General features: G+C 45.7%; 1 protein-coding gene across 6 annotated transcripts in view; it reads right to left on the bottom strand.

The window, feature by feature from the left end:
• The window catches only part of galnt13 (UDP-N-acetyl-alpha-D-galactosamine:polypeptide N-acetylgalactosaminyltransferase 13), a 704750-nt gene that overhangs the window by 154625 nt on the left and 530268 nt on the right, over window positions 1-19857 (bottom strand). For all 6 annotated transcript variants that reach the window (XM_038789559.1, XM_038789560.1, XM_038789557.1 and 3 more), the window contains 2 exons: window positions 17272-17442; window positions 13889-14006 (listed from right to left, as the gene is read on the bottom strand). In XM_038789559.1, coding sequence (XP_038645487.1) covers window positions 13889-14006; window positions 17272-17442 — 289 coding nt within the window. The remainder of the gene's footprint in view (window positions 1-13888; window positions 14007-17271; window positions 17443-19857) is intronic.

Below are 19857 nucleotides of genomic sequence, written 5' to 3'. Positions count from 1 at the left end.
CTCCATCTTCAGATTTTTACAACACTTGTCATTAAATTTAATCCATTTGGCAACATTTTCCCTGGTGTTGTTGGCACATTATATAACTCGCAAAATCTCATTGTAATAGAGTCAGTGACAGAACACTATAATCAGCCGCTCACAATCCTCTTGAAAAAATGAATGAAAATAGTGGCACAAATGAGAAGGTTAGATCACTACAAACACCTTCCATCCTGTTCTTGACAAATGGGTGGTGATCAATGCACGAGTATCTGTAAAATATGGGAATTGTTGATTATTTTCCTTTGGGAGGTTCTCAGTTTAATTTATATTGAAATTCTATTGTGAAGTTGTTTTCAGAATGCAGCTCTTGAAGACACATTGGATCAGTTGAAGAACATGAACAAACCAAGACTTGTTTAAATATTCTGGTAGATATTCACAACTATTATCACTTGAGCATGCAGAGGGCAGCTTCCAGAGAACCCTTAATTAGGAGGGCAGAGACCAATTTGATTGGCACTATACTGGTCAATGCTTGGACACAGAAAGGAGGAGCTAGGGGACAGGATTTGGCTTCCTTTTCAGCTAGATGGTCAGTCTATCTGAACGGGTAAGAATTTTGGAAAGAGAGAGGAGTCTCTCAAGTTTCATGCTAATTTGCTTATAGTAAGTGTGATGATTGTAGATCTGAGTAGATGCAATACAACTGAGCAAGCACTAGAGGGAGCACGGGACAGCTATATATACACAGGAACAGGAAGTGACGACACACTTCACGGAAGGCAGAACTCGTAGCAGGACACAGACACAAGCAGGCAGCATTTGAGGTAGCCGTAAGTTAAGCTCTGAAGAGAGAACAAATTCACAATAAAGCATCTTCTCCAACTTTGAGACTATGAGCTTTATTAAGACACGAGGAACAACACATGGTACCAGGATTGGCTTCAGGCGCTTACTACAGGACAACTCAGCTGCAGACAAAGAAAGAACAAAATGGCATGGAAATCTCCTACTGGACATTGGACTTGGGAAGACATCACTTATTCGAGGATGTGGCATGGAACCCCACCTCAGCTGGACACGACTGGCAATGTAACAAATGTCTGGAAAATGTTTAAACAAATGTTCGATTTATATATCATAGCTAATGATGTAGCAGCAGCCTCAGACAAAATTAAAATAGCAATGCTCATTGCAGGACATGAAGCTAGGAAAGTTTATAATGGATTTAAATACTCAAAAGATGAAGAGAGCAACAACTTACAAACAATACTAAACAAATTTGAAGAGTACTGTAAGGAATTTGAACAGCACGGTATGCTCAGAGGGCAAACTGCACAGAGACTGAGTGATGCAAAACTCTACAAACAGAAAGGCTTCAGTCAAGAAATCGCGAGTGAAAAGTACAGATCAAAAAGAAGAAATAACTTGAATTTTCCACAAAGCCAAAACGCTGAAATCCAGTCCAGATCGAAAGGAAAAGGTAACTTACAACTTTCAGAAATAAAAAATGCTGAAATCCGTGATAAAATGGCGTCAGAGCACATTTTACAGTCTCTGGGGCACAAAGAACTAAAATCTGCGTCTGCGCATGCGCAGGAAACAGAAGCCGCGCATGCACAGTTACAATCACCCGTTTATCGTTTTGCGCATGCGCCAGTCGCGCATGCGCAGTTTAAAAAAGTTTGTGTTGCTGATCATCATGCGCATGTGCAAGCCGCGCATGCACAGTCTCAAAACGTTTTTGTCGCCAATCGTTATGCGCATGCGCAGTGGACACAAAACCGCACAGTAATGGAAGGCCGATTTGCGCATGCGCAATTCATTCCTACGCATGATGTCACGAGCGTCATTACGTCTGAGCATCTGGACCATGCCTACTTAAAAGGGAAATGCCCAATAATTGAAAACAAGATACTTAAAGCGGTTAAAACCAAACTTTCTTGCCTCAGAGGACAAAAAAATGCCTGAACTTAAACCAGCAGTTGAAAACAACTCGCACAACACCCTGGAAAAAGCAGTCTGCACCACCCAAAGTGAAGAGAACAAAAATAAATCCGAAACAAAAAAAAGATGATTTGTTTTTCGAAGAATACTACTCAGACATGGCTGAGTTATTTGGATATGCTGATCACAGCATCAGCGACACGGCCGCAAAGCTTAACACGAATCTACTCATGGTAGATGAATCCAACCAAGATGATTTGGTTTTCGAAGAATACTACTCAGACATGGCTGAGTTATTCGGATATGTTGATTACAGCATCAGCGACACGGTCGCAAAGGTCAACACGAATCTACTTGTGGTAGATGAATCCAATACCATGGTGCCATGGCAGATCGTCGATACATTGGATGACAGCAATACCCAAGACGAAGACGACGCCACACAGAGAACACAGAAAGACTCCACAGAGAGAGCGATGACAGGCTCCACAGTGAGAGTGATGAAAGACTCCAAAAGGGAAGCAAGCAAACACTCCCTGGCGAACACCATGCATGAACAAGACCATGAAGGTCAACCCACCATATCTGAGCAACCTCAAGCAGACTATGACAGTCTACCAAGCTCAAATAATCAAGAAGAAGACAATGTACATCTACCCACTGCATGCAAAAACAGTGACAAGGTGATCACACTCGACATACAGGAGGTGCAGGATCACAGTGAGACTGACAGTTCTCAGCTTGTCTGTACAGAAGCACAGAGTAGGGCCACCCAAGAGTCCAGAGAGACCACGCCAATAGAAACCATGCAGATTTTGACTCCAGGAGAGGAGCACCAAGAGTCCAGTGAGACCACGCCAATAGAAACCATGCAGATTTTGACTCCAGAAGAGGAGCAACAAGAGTCCAGTGAGACCACATCAACAGAAATCATGAAGATTTTGACTCCGGAAGAGGAGCACCAAGAGTCCAGAGAGACCGCGTCAAATGAAATCGCGAAGAATGTGACTCCAGAAGAGGAGCACCAAGAAAGCAAAGACGACGAATCAAATCCACCACAAATGACTGATGTCACCAGCATCAATGCAACATCAGATCAGTCTCACCACTCTCGAGACGAAACATTCAAGGTAACAGATTCCACAAAGGACACTCGCACCAATAACGGTGACAATTACTCAAATTATCCAAACGGGACACTCATTGAGCATAACAAGAAAAACAAAAGCGACAAGAAGCACTGCAGAAACGAGAACAACAACAGCAAGAACAAAAGCAACATGAAGCGCGATAAGAACAACAAAAATCGCAAGAAGCACTGCAGAAACAAGAACAACAGCACCAACAAAAACTACAAGCACAACGACAAAAACTACAAGAAGAACAACAAAACCAACAAGAAGCATAACAAAGATAGCGACAACAACAAAGACAGAAACGACAAAACAGCAACAAGAACGGCAACGAAAACAACAAAGACAGGAATGACAGAAACAAAGCAATGAAACAACGACTTATACAAAATGGTACAATTCTGCACATGAAGGACAATGCCACAGCACACTGCAAAACAATGACAAGACTACAAACATGCCATGGGATGACAACGAATCACACAAACTCACATCTGCTCCAGAACAAGCAAGCACACCAGCTTTTAAGGCAGATGACATACTAAATCGATATCACAAGCACAGAAAAAGTCCATGTCAGTCAACATCAGTGGTTCGACCATGCAAACACCTCGGGATGACGCATTGGTTACTTAAAATGACAAGAACACCGACAACATTCACCACGTCAACAATAACAAAAGAAAAACTCAGTGAACAAATTCATCAAGTTTGGACTCATAAATGTTTTTATTAAGAGTGGACTCATAAATATAAATTGGCTTTGTAAAATATGCAATAGCACCATCACTTGTATAGATACACATATCATAAGTAACTGTTTTGTACAATTTTCTTTAACGGTGTACAGAAAATATGTAAAGAAAAAAGGGGGGATGTGGTGATTGTAGATCTGAGTAGATGCAATACAACTGAGCAAGCACTAGAGGGAGCACGGGAGAGCTATATATACACAGGGACAGGAAGTGACGACACACTTCACGGAAGGCAAAACTCGTAGCAGGACACAGACATAGGCAGGCAGCATTTAAGGTAGCCGTAAGTTAAGCTCTGAAGAGAGAACAAATTCACAATAAAGCATCTTCTCCAACTTTGAGACTACGAGCTTTATTAAGACATGAGGAACAACACAGTAAGTACTGGTCATAAAAGTTTAATTTCTTCTACTAACTGGGACAGTGTTGTATAATTTATGATTTTATCTGTGGAGTACGACTGAATTAGTTTAATTCACTATAACCATGCTCATATTAAATGAAAAATAGCGTCCTGATTTAAAGCTAGTCTCATCTAACTTGAATCTACCTCATGGAAAATTGAGATCAAAGGACATGCGGATACATACTTTATTTCAATTCAGAATCCAGCAGACAAAACAAGGTCAGGACTAACCGCTCCCAGAACTACATATTGGACAGTAAAGGAAAATTCCTGATTTGAAGCCCTGCAGAAAATGCTTATGGTAGAGACCTACGATTTCAAACTGTATTCTGTATCATGTTTTTCTATCACCTAATAATATATGCTGAATATAATTTTATTCTTTCAAGCTCATTGTGAACTGCAGGAATTCACTAAATTGGTAACCATAAAAAGCATCTGGAAACAACCTTTAAAGATTAAAAAAAAATTAAATTTAAAGTACCCAATTCTTTATTTTCCCAATTGAGGGGCAATTTAGCATGGATAATCCACCTACCCTGCACATTTTTGGGTTATGGGGGTAGGACCCAAGCAGACACGGGGAGAATGTGCAAAGTCAACGTGGATAATGACCCGGGCTGGGATCGAACCCAGGTCTTTAACGCTGTAAGACCCGGGTTCCGCCCAACAATCTTTAAAGATAAGCAGACCAACACTACAAAGGTCAGAGGTCTTTAAAGGAATATTGAGGCAAAATGGTATGAAGGACTCTCTAAAGTTTGAATCCCATTGTTGAAATTGTGAAAACTAATACATAAATATCACTTCGAAGGAATCAAAATAACAGTTGTATTGGTTGGCAGAATTTTGCAATAAATAAATGGTATATATGCTCATTAAATTTCAGACCCTGAAAAGTATTTAAAGCTCTCTGAAATGAAATTAAGACACAAGTACTTCAATAAAATTATATATTTTGAACCATCAGGCTTTCTTCCAACAATGTCTATATATTTTATAAAGTTGAACACCATCCACCGCCACTTCCCATAACCTTCATAACATACTGGTTAGTCCTTAGCTGGAATATCATGTTGAATTCTGGGCACCACACATTAGAAATGACACTGAGGCCTCAGCAAGGATGCAGAGGAGATCTACTAGAATGGTATCAGGGACGTGGGACTCTATTAACATGCAGAAGCAGAAGTTATTCTTCTTCGAGCAGAGACGGTTGAGGGGAGGTTTAATAGAAATATTCAAAACCTTGAAGGGTTTTGATACATTAAACAAGGAAAAACAGTTTCCTATAAGGGTGGTTGATGTCCTCTGGAGGATTCAGACTTAATTTGATTGACAAAATTATCCGAGTCAATGGGCTTAACTAAATGAGAACAAAGTCCCATTGTGAGCGTGTTTACCAGTGTGTTTCCCGGTTTTATGAGTGCTGAAAAACATAATGTTATGAAACATCACTCGGGTTAGATGGGGGCCTCAGCAGGGAACATGCAGCCGAGACCACATAGTCCTGCACCAAGGAGCTCCACTCGCCAGAACTGCTCAGTGTGGTGAGAGATCGATGTCAATTCTCTGGAGCCGCTGACACAACCCCTGATTCCCAACTCACTATGAGGGGGTCCCCAGCAACACCCGCCGCAATGCCAACGCAGGGTACCCCAGCCCGATCGCTACCGCACAAAATGCCAACCTCGTCCCCTGGACATCGTGGCAGTGCCAGTCTAGCACCCAGGTATCACTGCCACGGAGCCAGGCTGGCAGTGCCAGGGATTCCAGGTGGCACCAGCAGTGCCAGGGTACCACACTGCCCAAAGGGCATGTACCTGCAGTCCTCCAATACACTGGGAGACCCCATACATGCTGTTCTGTCTGGTCCCCGTTTGTGGAGACCAGAACAGAACAGCGCTCGGCCAAGGTTTCCAAGGCAAAGATGATAGACCCCAATGACTCGGGTGCCTCGGGAAACGGCATATTAGAGTGAGACTAGTTGTCTCGTTGTAATATGCAGATTTGCCAAAAGCTGATCCCGCCCACAATGGACGGGTTTCACATCGCAGTATCTCACAAGATCATGTTACATCTCGCGAGGCGTTGTGAGTCGGGCAAATCCCGCGAGCGGGGTCTTCCGGCTTCTATTGACCATGATGCGATGCGACATGCTGCTTTTCCGGCACAGCATGGCCATTCAATCACACTCAATATGAGGGATCATTTCTTTAGGCAGGAACGTATTTTGATTTGGAATGCATGGTTGACAGAAGCAAATTCAACAATAACTTTCAAAGGACAGGATAAACATTTGAAGGGAACATTTATAGAGTTATGGAGAATGAGCAAGGGAATGGAAATAATTGTTAAGCTCTACCAAAGATCTTGCACAGGCACAATAAATCATACATCCTCCTTCAATGTACTACCATATCAGGGGCGATTCTTAAAATTTTCATGCATATCTTTCTTTGTTTTGCTTATTTTCATATCTCTCAGTTTTTGCCTATTCTGTCTCCACTTTATCTGTGTTCCTCTGAATGTTTGCCCTCAGGGAAGCAGTGGTGTTGTGGTATTGCCGCTGTACTAGTAATTCAGACACCGAGAGTCATGAGCAGGAGACCTGGGTTTGAATCCCAGGTGGTGATATTTGAATCCAATAAAAATCTGGAATAAAGCTGACAATTAAACCATACCATTGTCAATTGTCATAAAACCCATCACAAATGCCCTTTAGAAAAGGAAATATGGTGTCCTTACCTGGTCTGGCCTACATGTGACTCCAGATCCATCCACAGTAATGTCATTGACTCTTAAATGCTCTCAGGGATGGTCAATAAATGCTGGCCTAGCCAGCGACGCCCACATCTCGAATACACAACAAATTAAAAAATATATATTTACCTCTCTACCACCCCAGTATCTTATGATCTATCTCATCTGGGATCCTCTTGCCTCCTGTTTCTTCCCTCTTCCTCTTGCACACCACATCACCCCACACTCACCCTATCTAGATAGCTGAAAGGAGCATTTATTGGTGCCTTGCAAGTCTCTTTGTCTTCACAAGGTTTAAATGCAGCCTGTATCTCCCATACAATTCCTTATTATTCTGAGAGGATTCTCAGTTTGAAAAAATGAAAATGGCTTATTGTCACGAGTAGGCTTTAAATGAAGTTACTGTGAAAAGCCTCTAGTCGCCACATTCCGGCGCCTGTTCGGGGAGGCTGTTACAGGAATCGAACCGTGCTGCTGTCTTGCCTTAGTCTGCTTTCAAAGCCAGCAATTTAGCCCAGTGAATTAAACAGTTTATTGTGAAAGTCACATGTTTGATCTCGCAGCATTATAAAATTGGTCACAATGCCTCAATGGAAAAGCAGCCACTTATATTGTGCACTTTTTTTATTCTAGTTCATGACTCTTTAAACCATGACATCGAGATGCAACTTAAAAGAATAAAATGAGCAAAAGACTAGTGGCAAAATAAGTTTGTGCCCCTTTGAACACAATGCACGAGTTCAAATAAGTTCAGAAACGTCTTGAGAAAATCAAAGTGCTGTGATGGTGCACATTGGCAAAGAAAGCACATACAGTCCCATGATCTGAATCAAACAATGGTACAGGATGGAAAATGGAGCGTTCTCCTTGAGTAGAGTTTATTCCATATCACACAAAATGAAATATAGTAAACTGCATCAGTTAATACTTCGTTCTTAGAAATTTAACACAGTTAATGTGAGGATCAGAGTCGGCACGGTAGCACAGTGTTTAGCACTGTTGCTTCACAGCACCAGGGTCCCAGGTTTGATTCCCCGCTGGGTCACTGTCTGTGCAGAGACTGCACATTCTCCCCGTGTCTGCGTGGGTTTCTTCCGGGTGCTCCGGTTTCCTCCCACAAGTCCCGAAAGACGTGCTTGTTAGATCATTTGGACATTCTGAATTATCCCTCAGTGTACCCGATCAGGTGCCTGAATGTGGCGACTAGGGGATTTTCACAGTAACTTCATTGCAACTTCAATGTAAGCCTACTTGTGATAATAAAGGTAAATATAAATAGAAGGGCGCCAGTAGAGGGGAAAGATAACGGAACACAAACGGGTGGGAGAGCACAGGGGAAGACAACGGCCACAACTACCACAACAACCAATGGCCTCGACCGAAGCAACTGCACTGCGAAATGTGAAAAGCATCAGGGGCACCACCCGGGTGCCCTCTCCACCCTGTTTTGTTGCTTTATAAACAGAAAAAATATAGAAGAAAGGGGGAGAAAGACTCCCTTTCCTGTTACATGGTTCCTACTTTCTTTGTGTTTTGTTTTTCTGTGTATATATCTGTATTTATATCATGTACAATACCCAATAAAAACATTTTAAAAAACTATCCTGAGGATCTTTCTTTCCCAATAAATCTAAAATGCTACAATTAATTAAAAATCAAGATGTGGAGATGCCGGCGTTGGCCTGGGGTGGGCACAGTAAGACGTCTTCCAACACCAGGTTAAAGTCCAAATGGTTTGTTTTGAATCACTAGCCTTTGGAGCACAGCTCCTTCCTTCAGGTGAATGAAGAGGTGGGTTCCAGAAACATATATATAGACAAAGTTAAAGATGAAAGAAGATACTTAGAATGCGAGTGTTTGCAGGTAATTAAGTCTTTACAGGTCCAAACGGAGAAACTGGAGAGAGGCCACTAAATTATAGTCATTCACGATGATTTGCGTTGCTTACCATTAATGTTTTTACTTCCAGTTTTATTCCTTTTAGTATTACTGGGCCTATTCACTGAGCTCCCCTCAGTCACTGTACCTTGTACTGTGGCCCTTTTTGATTTTTGACTATGGCTTCTCTGCCTTACACTTTCCCCCCTTACTTCCTTTTGCTTCTGTCCCTGTTTTACTTCCTTCCAACTTCCTGCATCGGTTCCCATCCCCCTGCCACATTAGTTTAAACCCTCCCCAACAGCTCTTGCAAACACCCCTCCATGACATCGGTTTCAGTCCTGCCCAGGTGCAGACTGTCCGGTTTGTACTGGTCCCACCTCCCCCAGAACCGGTTCCAGTGCCCCAGGAATTTGAATCCCTCCCTCTTGCACCATCTCTCGAGCCACGCATTCATCCTATCTATCCTGACATTCCTACTCTGACTAGCTCGTGGCACTGGTAGCAATCCTGAGATTACTACCTTTGAGGTCCTACTTTTTAGTTTAACTCCTAATTCCCTGAATTCAGCTTGTAGGACCTCGTCCCATTTTATACCTATATCGTTGGCGCCTATGTGCACCACGACAGCTGGCTGTTCACCCTCCCTCCCCAGAATGTCCTGCAGCCGTTCCGAGACATTCTTGACCCTTGCACCAGGGAGGCAACATCCCATCCTGGAGTCTCGATTGCATCCGCAGAACCGCCTGTCTATTCCCCTTACGATTGATACCCCTATCACTACATCTCTGCCATTCTTCTTCCTGGCCTGCTGCGCAGCCGAGCCAGCCGCGGTGCCATGAACCTTGCTGCTGCTGCCTTCCCCTGGTGAGCCATCTCCCTCAACAGTATCCAAAGCGGTATATCTGTTTTGCAGGGAGATGACCGCAGGGGACACCTGCACTGCCTTCCTATTCTTGCTCTGTCTTTTAGTCACCCATTTTCTATCTCTCTCAGTAACTTTCACCTGCGGTGTGACCAACTTGCTAATCGTGCTATCCACGACGCCCTCAGCATCGTGGATGCTCCAAAATGACTCCATCCGCAGCTCCAGAGCCTTCAAGTGGTCTAACAAGAGCTGCAACTGAACACACTTCTTGCACTCATGAGCCAGGGACAGTGGACTTGTCCCTGAGCTCCCACATCGCACACGAGGAGCATGACACGGGTCTGGGATCTCCTGCCATGTCTTAAACCTTAGGTAAACTTACACAACTACAATTTCAAAAAATGAAAGAAAAATAAATAAATTAGACGATGAAAAGAAAAACTACTTACCAGTCACTTACCAGGGTTAGAAAGCACCTCCTCCCCACCCAGCTTCGAATTCCCACCTAGCTTGAAATTCCCAAACTCACTCTTGGTTGTGCCCCACTCTGGCTGTGTCTTCTCTTGCTCACTGGTTCTCTCCCACTTACCTTTCCTGATTACCTCACTGCACCAAATTACCAAGTTCCGACTTCCCACTCTGGATGTGCCTCCTCGACTTGCGAAAGCTTCTGGACCTGTTGGACTTTAACCTGGTGTTGTAAGACTTCTTACTTAAAACATCACAGTAGAATCAAAAGGTCAAAAGGAAGTGCTGCACTATCAGGGGACAGTACTGAGAAATTCAATGTTGCTTCACAGCTCCAGCGCCCAGGTTCAATTTCTGCTTGGGTCACTGTCTATGCGGAGTCTGCATGTTCTCCTCGTGTCTGCATAGGTTTTCTCTGGGTGCTCCGGTTTCCTCCCACAAGTCCAAAAGACGTGCTGTAAGATTAATTACACATTCTCAATTCTCCTTCAGTGTACCCGAACAGGAGCCGGAATGTGGCGGCTAGGGGCTTTTCACAGTAACTTCACTGCAGTGATAATGTAAGCCTACTTGTGACAATAAAGGTTATTATTATTAAATTATTATTGTCATTTCTTCAGTGTTGCTGGGCCAAAAACCTTGAACTCCCTCCCCAACAGCACCATTACGCTCAAGATGAAAGCAAATTACTACAGATGCTGGAATCTGAAACAACAGAAAATGCTGGGCAATCTCAGCAGTTCTGACAGCATCGGTGGAGAGGAAACGGAGTTAACCTTTCAAGTCTGAACGACTCTTTGTCAAACCTCAGTTAGCTGGATGGCTAGTTCATGATGCAGAACGACACCAAGAGTGTGGATTCAATTTCCGTACTGGCTGAAGTTATTCATGAAGACCCCACCTTCTCAACCTTTCCCCTTGCCTGAGGGGAAAGTAGTCTATGGTCCTCTGGGACTGTGGCGACACTACATTTCACTTTTTTTTTACAACAGAAATTATATGAGCAAACTAAAACCAGTCATATCAAGCACTTTGGGATAATGATTACGTTAGAGCCAGCACACAAACTAACGTTTGTTGATATCTAGTGGCAGCAGAATTATACCATGTAAGACACAATGGGCAGGATTCTCTAACCCCTCTGCCGGGTCGGAGAATCCCGGGGGTCGGCGTGAAACCCCCCCCCGCCGCCGTATTATCCGGCGCCGGTTTTCGGGAGGGTGGGGGATCTCGCTGCGCCGGTAGGGGGCCATGCCAATGCCCCCCCTGGCAATTCTCTGGGCCCCGATGGGCCAAGCGGCCATCCGTTTCTGGCCAGTCCCACCAGCGTGGATTGGACATGGTCCCAAACTGCAGGACCTGGCTGGTAGGCCGGCTGGTGCGGTCCTCAGGGGGGGCGCGGGGGGATCCGGCCCCGGGGATGGCCCCCACGGTGGCCTGGCCCGCAATCGGGGCCCACCAATCAGCGGGCTGGCCTGTGCCCTCGGCGCACTCCTTCCTTCTGCGCCGGCCACTGTAGGGCTCCGCAATGGCCGGCGCGGAGAAGACACTCCCTTGCGCATGTGCTAGATTACGCCGGCCAGTCTGCGCATACGTAGAACCACACCGGCGGTTTTGCGCGTGCGCTAACTCACGCCAACCTTTCCGGCGCCGGCCTAGCCCCCGGAAGTGCGGAGGATTCCGCAACTTCTGGTCGGCCCAACATCGGATTGGTTTGCGCCACTTTTAACGCCAGCGTCGAGTCATCGCAGGGATTCGGGAGAATCCCGCTGATAGTTTTCTCTTTTTACTTATTTGCCACTTGAACTCATTCCCAAGTCAATTTGCACACCAATTTGCAGTTGCAGCAAAGTAATGCAGTATTGGACTCAGTGATATGTTACTGATGCTCACACCACCACATCAGGGTGACAATATTGTGGTGCTAAAGTTGAGGAAAATGACCTGGAAGTGAGAGCCATGCGCACTTTCCCCCAGTTAAATGAGCAGGCTAAGCACCTGGCAGGAGTTAAAGGAAGCTGCACATCATTTGGCTGAATAATTCTGGTGCAAATCTGGATTGGCTGTTTTGAGGTGATAGATCATAATGTTCTGTTTTCCCATATAGAGTGACCATAGAGAAGAATCCAATCCACAAACACTTAAGAAAACCTATTGGACACAATAAAACAGTGTTTTTCAAACTTTATTCCCAGAACCCACTTTTGTCAACCGGCTGACCTTTGTGACCATGCCGGCTGACATGCGCGACCCACGCCAGCTGACTTTCATGACTCACGCCGGCCGACCTTCATGATACACGCCACGTTTGCTTATCTTTAATGCAAAAAGGGAGCTTACTTGGGAGACTCATAATCTCCCTGAATCATGTTCAAAGGAGGATAGGCCAATGTGCATATCTGGTACAGACTTCAGCCGGTTCCTTTGTGTCATCTTCATCTTTATGAAAACAGAAAATCCAACCTCGTATGTAGGTCGCCGTAACGGGCAATAGAAACAAAATGCGTGTTTTATTCAGCACTCGATATTCCTGGGAGATGCTACTCCAGAATGCTGGCAGCCTCATGGGCTTTTGGCATGTTTGTAATATGGTATCACACATCAGCTGCAGCAGAATAGTCTTTTAATTTGGAGTCAGCTCTCAATTAATAACGGGCTTTGGGGTCTCAACCTCAAAACAAATTTTTCACTCACCACTTCTCTTTCAAAATCTGAAACCTTTCCTCTCATTTGCCAGTATTTCCTTGCATATAACACACATGGGCTTTGCATCCTTATTTGCATTGGCACAATTGACAAAACCATATCTCAAGAAATCATCTATACTCCGGTGTTCTGAAGGTAAGTTTCTTCTTTATAGGCTGATAACCAAAGGCCCTGAAGCTCTGTATAGAGCTAACACTAGCACTGTTCCGTCCTGCCCCGGACTCTCCTGTGCAGCTCTCTCCAGCAGATTCTGTTGTGAGATCCTGTCCAGTAGATGAACTGCCTATTTGAGTCTCTGGCCTTCTCTTACTTTTCAGAAAATGACCCATCTTCACAGTCCTCTTGGTAGCAGCTAGATAATGGAAGCAACTCTGCTCCGTGATTTGGCATGAAAAGCATGTACATGGAGGGTGCTTGATGTCAGGTTTATATGCAGGGCGTGTGACCTGCTCTTTGCTGCCGCTTCTGGCCGGAAGACACCACACAGTCTCATTGATTTCCATTTAAAAGATGGCAGCGGCCGTCATTTTCAACATAAAAGTTGGTTGTGGCAGTTGGGTGCTTCTCCCGCGATCGGGACCACTGCAGGTATGGCACGATCAATTGCTCCGCGGATCTCCTGACACCCTCCCATGCCCAATCTGCATTTTGAAAAACCCTGCACTAAAACCTTGTTCGTACGAGATTAGAACGTATCTTATTTTAGTGGCAAATTTTATCACTGGGACTTTTTCCAACAAGCTACCATTGCTGATTTGATATTTTTTGATTTGATTGTACTTTGAAAATCATCCTTCTCAAAGCTTAGTCATAAATGTGCACAAAGTGCTGAACCAATAGTTAATGAGTGGCTGGACAATATAAATTTTGATTATTGTGTTTTTAAAAGTAGGTTATTCTGCTGAGAAGCTCTTTGCACATATTTATTATTGAATATATAATTTTTACCGAAGTATTAAGAGTAAGATGAACTACTTACCCGAAAAGACATCTCCAGGTTCTCTCCACCCCAAATATCCATCCCCGCATCATATGTTCCAATTTCTTCAAAATAATCCTTGTCAATCGAAAACAAGCCTCCGGCCATGGTCGGAGTCCTAAAGGAAAGACAACAATTCATATTTGATCGGCTGGTAGTGTCAACTGCAACTGAAGGAAATGCGCCAGCTTAGTGATGGAATTAATTATTTGTGAAGTTTCCCCAGGAATAGAATTCACTTCTCTGCAATGAACCGGTAGTTAGTAATCTGCCTTCACAAGCAAAACGTACCCTTCTGTCTGCACTGGGAATGTTGGTTGTATTTGTACGTCTATTACATAGGGTGCAATTTCAGGGGCGCAATTCTCCCCCCCCCCCCCCCCCCCCACGCCAGGTGGGAGAATCGCTGCGGCGCCGGGCGAGTCCCGCCACACCGCCCCGACACCCGCATGCGATTCTCCCACACACCCCAAATCGGCGCGGCAAGATTTACAGCTGGCCGCTCGGCCTGACCAATACGACGGGCTCCCACCGCCGCCGTCCACACCTGGTCGCTGCCGGCGGGAACAGTGTGGGGACGCTGGGGGGGGGGAGGGGGGAATCCAGCACCGGGGGGGCTTAAAAGGTGTCTGGCCCGCGATCAGTGCCCACTAATCGGCAGGCTGGCCTCTCCGAAGGAGGACCTCCGCCGCCCCACAAGATCAATCCGACATTTCCGACATTTCTTGCGGAGTGCCCGCGGGGAGGACGGCAACCACGCAGTGGTCATGTTCGCGGCGCTGGCCGTGTACTGTACGCAGTGACACTTTTATGCGGCGGCAAGGCCCGGCACGCGTAAATGACGCGGCGCCGCACCTAGGCCCCCAGGGCTGGGAGAATAAGGGGCGAGGAGCAGCCTCCGACGCCGGAGGGAGACACTCCGGTTTTCACTCCGGCGTCGGGACTTAGGGCGCGATTCTCTGCAAATGCGGAGAGTCGTGAAGGCTGCCGTGAAACTGGCCGTGTTTCACGGCAGCCTCTGCGCCTCCTCCCGGGACCCGATTCTGCTCCCCGGTCGGGGCTAGCAGCGCAGCCCCGTGAACCTCGGCATCGCAGGCTTAGCGAACTTCGCTAAGCCCGCGTGCCAAGGGTAACGGCGGCTGACACGCACGATGACGTCAACCGCGCATACGCGGATTGTACGGCTCCAACCCGCGCATGCGCGGATGACGTCATCACGCATATGCGTGAAACCCGCGCATGCGCGGGCCGTTATGCCCCTCAGCCGCCACGTGGACTGATCCAGCGGGGCGGCGGAGGAACAAAGAGTGCGCGGGGTTCGGACCCGCTGTTTTCACGAACTCCAACACACCTGCGCTCACAGTTCGTGAAAACGGCCGCAAAGTGCCGTTCTCGAGAACCATGGCACCGATTGGCACGGCCGCACCACGGCCGTGCCAAGGGTGGCATGGGCCCGCGATGATCGCGGGCCCATGCCACCCTTGGCACGGCCGTGGTGCGGCCGTGCCAATCGGTGCCATGGTTCTCGAGAACGGCACTTTGCGGCCGTTTTCACGAACTGTGAGAGCAGGTGTGTTGGAGTTCGTGAAAACAGCCGTGAAGGCCTGGGAAATCGGCCCATAGGCTAGGGGAGAATCGCTGATCGCCGTAAAAAAACGGCGATCAGCGATTCGTGTTGTGGGGCGGCCGTGGGGGGGGGGGGGGGGGGGGGGGGAGAAGAATAGCGGGAGGTCGGGAAAAATGTCGGGAAGGCCCTCCCGCTATTCTCCAACCCATCGTGGGGGGTGGAGAATCACGCCCTTAGTCTCCCGATGGGAGAATCTCGCCCCAGATTTGTCAATACAAGTGGAGAATTCTGTTTCACTGGTATCAAAAGAAATTTCTGAACACCAATGTACTTGCCATCCATCATACAAACTTGTGTGCCAAGAGCAAAACATATGAATATTTGTTTGAGTAGGAAAAAAAAGTGGAGCCCTTAGAAATATTAACATTCATCCTTGTATCTTTAATTCATAGAAATGGCCTGAGCATAAGGCACTCTGGATAGGATTTTCTGACCCCGGGCCAGGTCGAAGAGTCGCCGGGGGATGGAGGGGGGGTGGGGGTGCGGGCACAATTCATGCTGCTTCTACGTGGCCCCCGCCCCGGCGATTCTCCGCGCTTGATTGGCTGAGCGGCCGCCAAGATAGGCCAGGTCCAGCCAGCGCGTTCACGTGTAGTCCTACCTGGCGGGACCTCGCCGTTCATCCTGCGGGGGGCGGCCTAGTGTGGGGAGGGGGGATCCGACCCCGGGGGGGGGGGGGGCCTGGCCCGCGATTGGGGCCTGCCGATCAGTGGCCCGCTTGTATTGGTGGGGGCATATGTTCCTCTGCGCCGGGCCCCTGTAGCTCTCTGCCATGTTGCGTCGGGGCCGGCAGGGAGAAGGCAACTAGCGTGCATGTGCGCGGCCGCGCCGGCCGGAGCACAGATGCGCAGACCAGCGTCACCCGTTTGACGCCTGTATCGGCAGCTGGAGCTGCGTGGGTCGCTCCAGTGCCGTGCTGGCCCCCTGTAGGGCGAGGATCGCTGCTCCTAGGAGCCTGTTGACGCCATCGCAAAACGGGATGGCGTTTACAACAGAGTGAACGTTTAGCCTCATGATCAGATAATCCCGCCCTCTGTCTTCTGTTATTGACAAGTCATTTGAACTTAAACATAATAATATATTATTGAGTATTTTAATTAATTGATGAATATATATTGAATATTAAACATAAAAATCACCTTGAAATGATGTAGGACCGAATATTTATGGCTACCTCCCATGGCATTGATCATATGGTCCAGCCAGGAGGCAAAGGAAACAAAGTGAGTCTATCATGAGGTGATTCCCAGAGCTGGAAGACTCAAAATTGATTTATGTGAAATGAAAGTATAGTCGGTGGACACAAGGAGGTCAAAAAGAACAAGGGATAGTGAAGTGGAATATGATGGGAGCTGGAACTCAGAAAGTACCTCAAAGGGAAAGGATGGCCCCTTTGGAGTGAGTCCAGCCACATGGTCTTACCAGTGAGTAAAAATAATGCATTTTGATTTAAATATTCTTGAATCATTCCATTACTTGACCAGTCTTGTTGATAAATATCTCACACTGACTTCAAACCTTCAATTAATGGGCAAGAAATATGAATTTTCCTTCTTGATTTTAACACTGATTCTGAGTTTACAAGTAAAAATAAGGTTTCTATGTACTGAGATCCCTGACTTTAAGACTGATTATATTTCCATTGTACACCCAGTTAAATTACTTTTCCAGGGAAGATTGAGACATCAGCACAGCACTTCTAATTTCTCATGTGAATTTTGGAGTTGAGACTGCTTCATCCTCCACCAGTACTCACCGAACAGATATTGTTCTGTCCCCTTTTCTGCGGTCCATCTCTCTCTGAGGGACAGGATACCAGCGGAAGTTCAATTTCCAGTTGAATCCACCGTATGTCATATCCGACCCAGCCATGTATTCAAACGTATCATCACTAATTACGTCTATAATTGGGCAAACAACAGCTGTTCTGCGTAAGAAAAGAAACTATTATTAACGGCAAATACTGTGAAATACTACACTTTATCTCGCCTTTCTTAAAACATGGTCCACTGACAGTGGACAGTGGCTAGCACTCTTGCATCTGAGTCAGAGTCAAGAAGAGTGTTGTTTAACTCCCACTCCAGGACCTGAGCATACAATCCACGCCAACACTCCAGTGGAGTACTGAGGGGGTACTAAACAAGCACAGGGCACGGTCTTTCAGATGAGATGTTAAACTGAGGTTCCATCTGCCCTCTCGGATGGATGTAAAAGATCCCATAGCACTATTTCAAAGAAGAGCAGGGTTTTTTTTTCTAGTGTCTTGGTCAATATTTATTCCTCAAACAAAACATTACTGAAAAAGTATAGATTATCTCATCATTACCCACATTGCTGTTTGTGGTTCCTTGCTGTGCACAAATTGTTTGTGTTTCCTGCATTACAAAGGTTGACTATATTTCGAACTGCTTCATTGACTGTGAAATGCTTTGAAATATCCTGAGGTCACGAAAGGCATTATATGGGAGGCATGGTAGTATAGTGGGTAGCACTGTTGCTACACAGCTCCAGGGTCCCAGGTTCAATTCCTGGCTTGGGTCACTGTCTGTGCGGAGTCTGCACGCTCTCCCTGTGTCTGCGTGGGTTTCCTCCGCGTGCTCCGGTTTCCTCCCACAAGTCGTGAAAGACGTGCTATTAGGCAATTTGGACATTCTGAATTCTCCCTCTGTGTACCCGAATAAGCGTCGGAATGTCGCGGCTAGAGGATTTTCACAGTAACTTCATTGCAGTGTTAATGTGAGCCTACTTGTGACAATAAAGATTATTAAATTATTATTAATTCAAGTTATTTCTTTCTAATATGTAACAGCAGCAAAATTACAAACTATCTGCAGACATTACTTTTGGTAAAAATGGGCAGAACATTAACATGGAACCTGCAACAAAACTTCAGAAATGCAGGTAACACATTTACTAACTTGTTACATTGTATGTACAAAAATGTTAACGGTGCCACCAAACGTAAATCTTAATCCATGTTAATATACTTACTGCATTAATCTTTCACAGATACAACAACATAAAAGGCCAATAAAAAACAACCACTGAATAATAAATGGTCAGTAAAGCATGAGGCTCTCATCACAAATGACTGATTATCTTCTATCTGTAGTGGCATTTAAACAAAGGGACATTTAAATTTGATGCATTGTGGCAGTGGATGCTTTAAAACCTGGGTGTGTCTTGGTTTCCCTCAACAGAAGGAGCAGGCATTCACTCACATTTCATAAGAGGGCTGGTTCGTAGGTCCAGATGAGAAAAGTGAAGCTCCATATAAGGTAATATCATTGGAGTGGCATTCCGATGCTGATTGCTACTCTTCAGATAATTCGGCCCCTTGTGTCTAATCTTGATTCACAACTTGATAGGAATAATAATAATAATCTTTATTGGTGTCACAAGTAGGCTTACGTTAACACTGCAATGAAGTTTCTGTGAAAAGCCCTCAGTCGCCACACTCCGGCACCTGTCCGGGTACACTGAGGGTGAATTCAGAATGTCCAATTCACCCTAACAGCACGTCGTTTTGGACTTGTGGTGGAAACCGGAGCACCCGGAGGAAACCCACGCAGACACAGGGAGAATGTGCAGACTCCGCACAGACAGTGACCCAAGCCGGGAATCAAACCTTCGACCCTGGTGCTGTGAAGCAACAGTGTTAACTACTGAGCTACCGTGCAGCCCAATAGTTTCCATTCCCTTTGCTTTGCATGACAGGAACAATGAATATCTGCCCAGGCACTAGGGGAGTATTTCGACTACCTCAACTTGAGCGAGTAAAATTGCACTAAATGCTCCATTTCACTAAAAATGAAATCTGCCACCTGCTGCAGGCAGATCTGCAGCATCAAAGAAGGACAAGAACAGCATTATCAGTGGCTATGTCATTGACTATGGCCATGAACCTTTCCATGTCAGGCTGCTTCTAGACTGGAGTAGGGAACATCTCCAACATCTTACAGCTCACCATGAGTAACGCACTGCATGCAAAGAGAGGCAAACACATTGCCTTCTCTCTTTCCAGAAAAGGGTTCCACACACATAAATGTGCATCTGGTGTACAACCATATACAGCACATCATGCAGGTCAGTTATGGCAGTGTTCATGATGTCTTTATTCTGTGTCCTCAGCATTTGAGTTGTGTTACAAATATAAACTTTGTAAGTTTAATATGTTTTGGAACTATGTCTCAATTTAAAGGAAGATGAAGGGGAAAAGGTCATGTGACCTGCTCTGAATTCTGCTGACAACAGTTTGGATGACTAGATTATTAAAGATTAAAGGGGACCAAAGGATTTTATTGCGAAGGTGCAAGGTATTCACATCTATAAAGTGGCCTGA

This window comes from Scyliorhinus canicula, chromosome 2 (genome assembly GCF_902713615.1).
Source record: "Scyliorhinus canicula chromosome 2, sScyCan1.1, whole genome shotgun sequence".
Taxonomy (NCBI): Eukaryota; Metazoa; Chordata; class Chondrichthyes; order Carcharhiniformes; family Scyliorhinidae; genus Scyliorhinus; species Scyliorhinus canicula.
The sequence above is the reverse complement of the archived record's forward strand: the minus strand, read 5'-3'. Positions and strand labels throughout refer to the sequence as shown.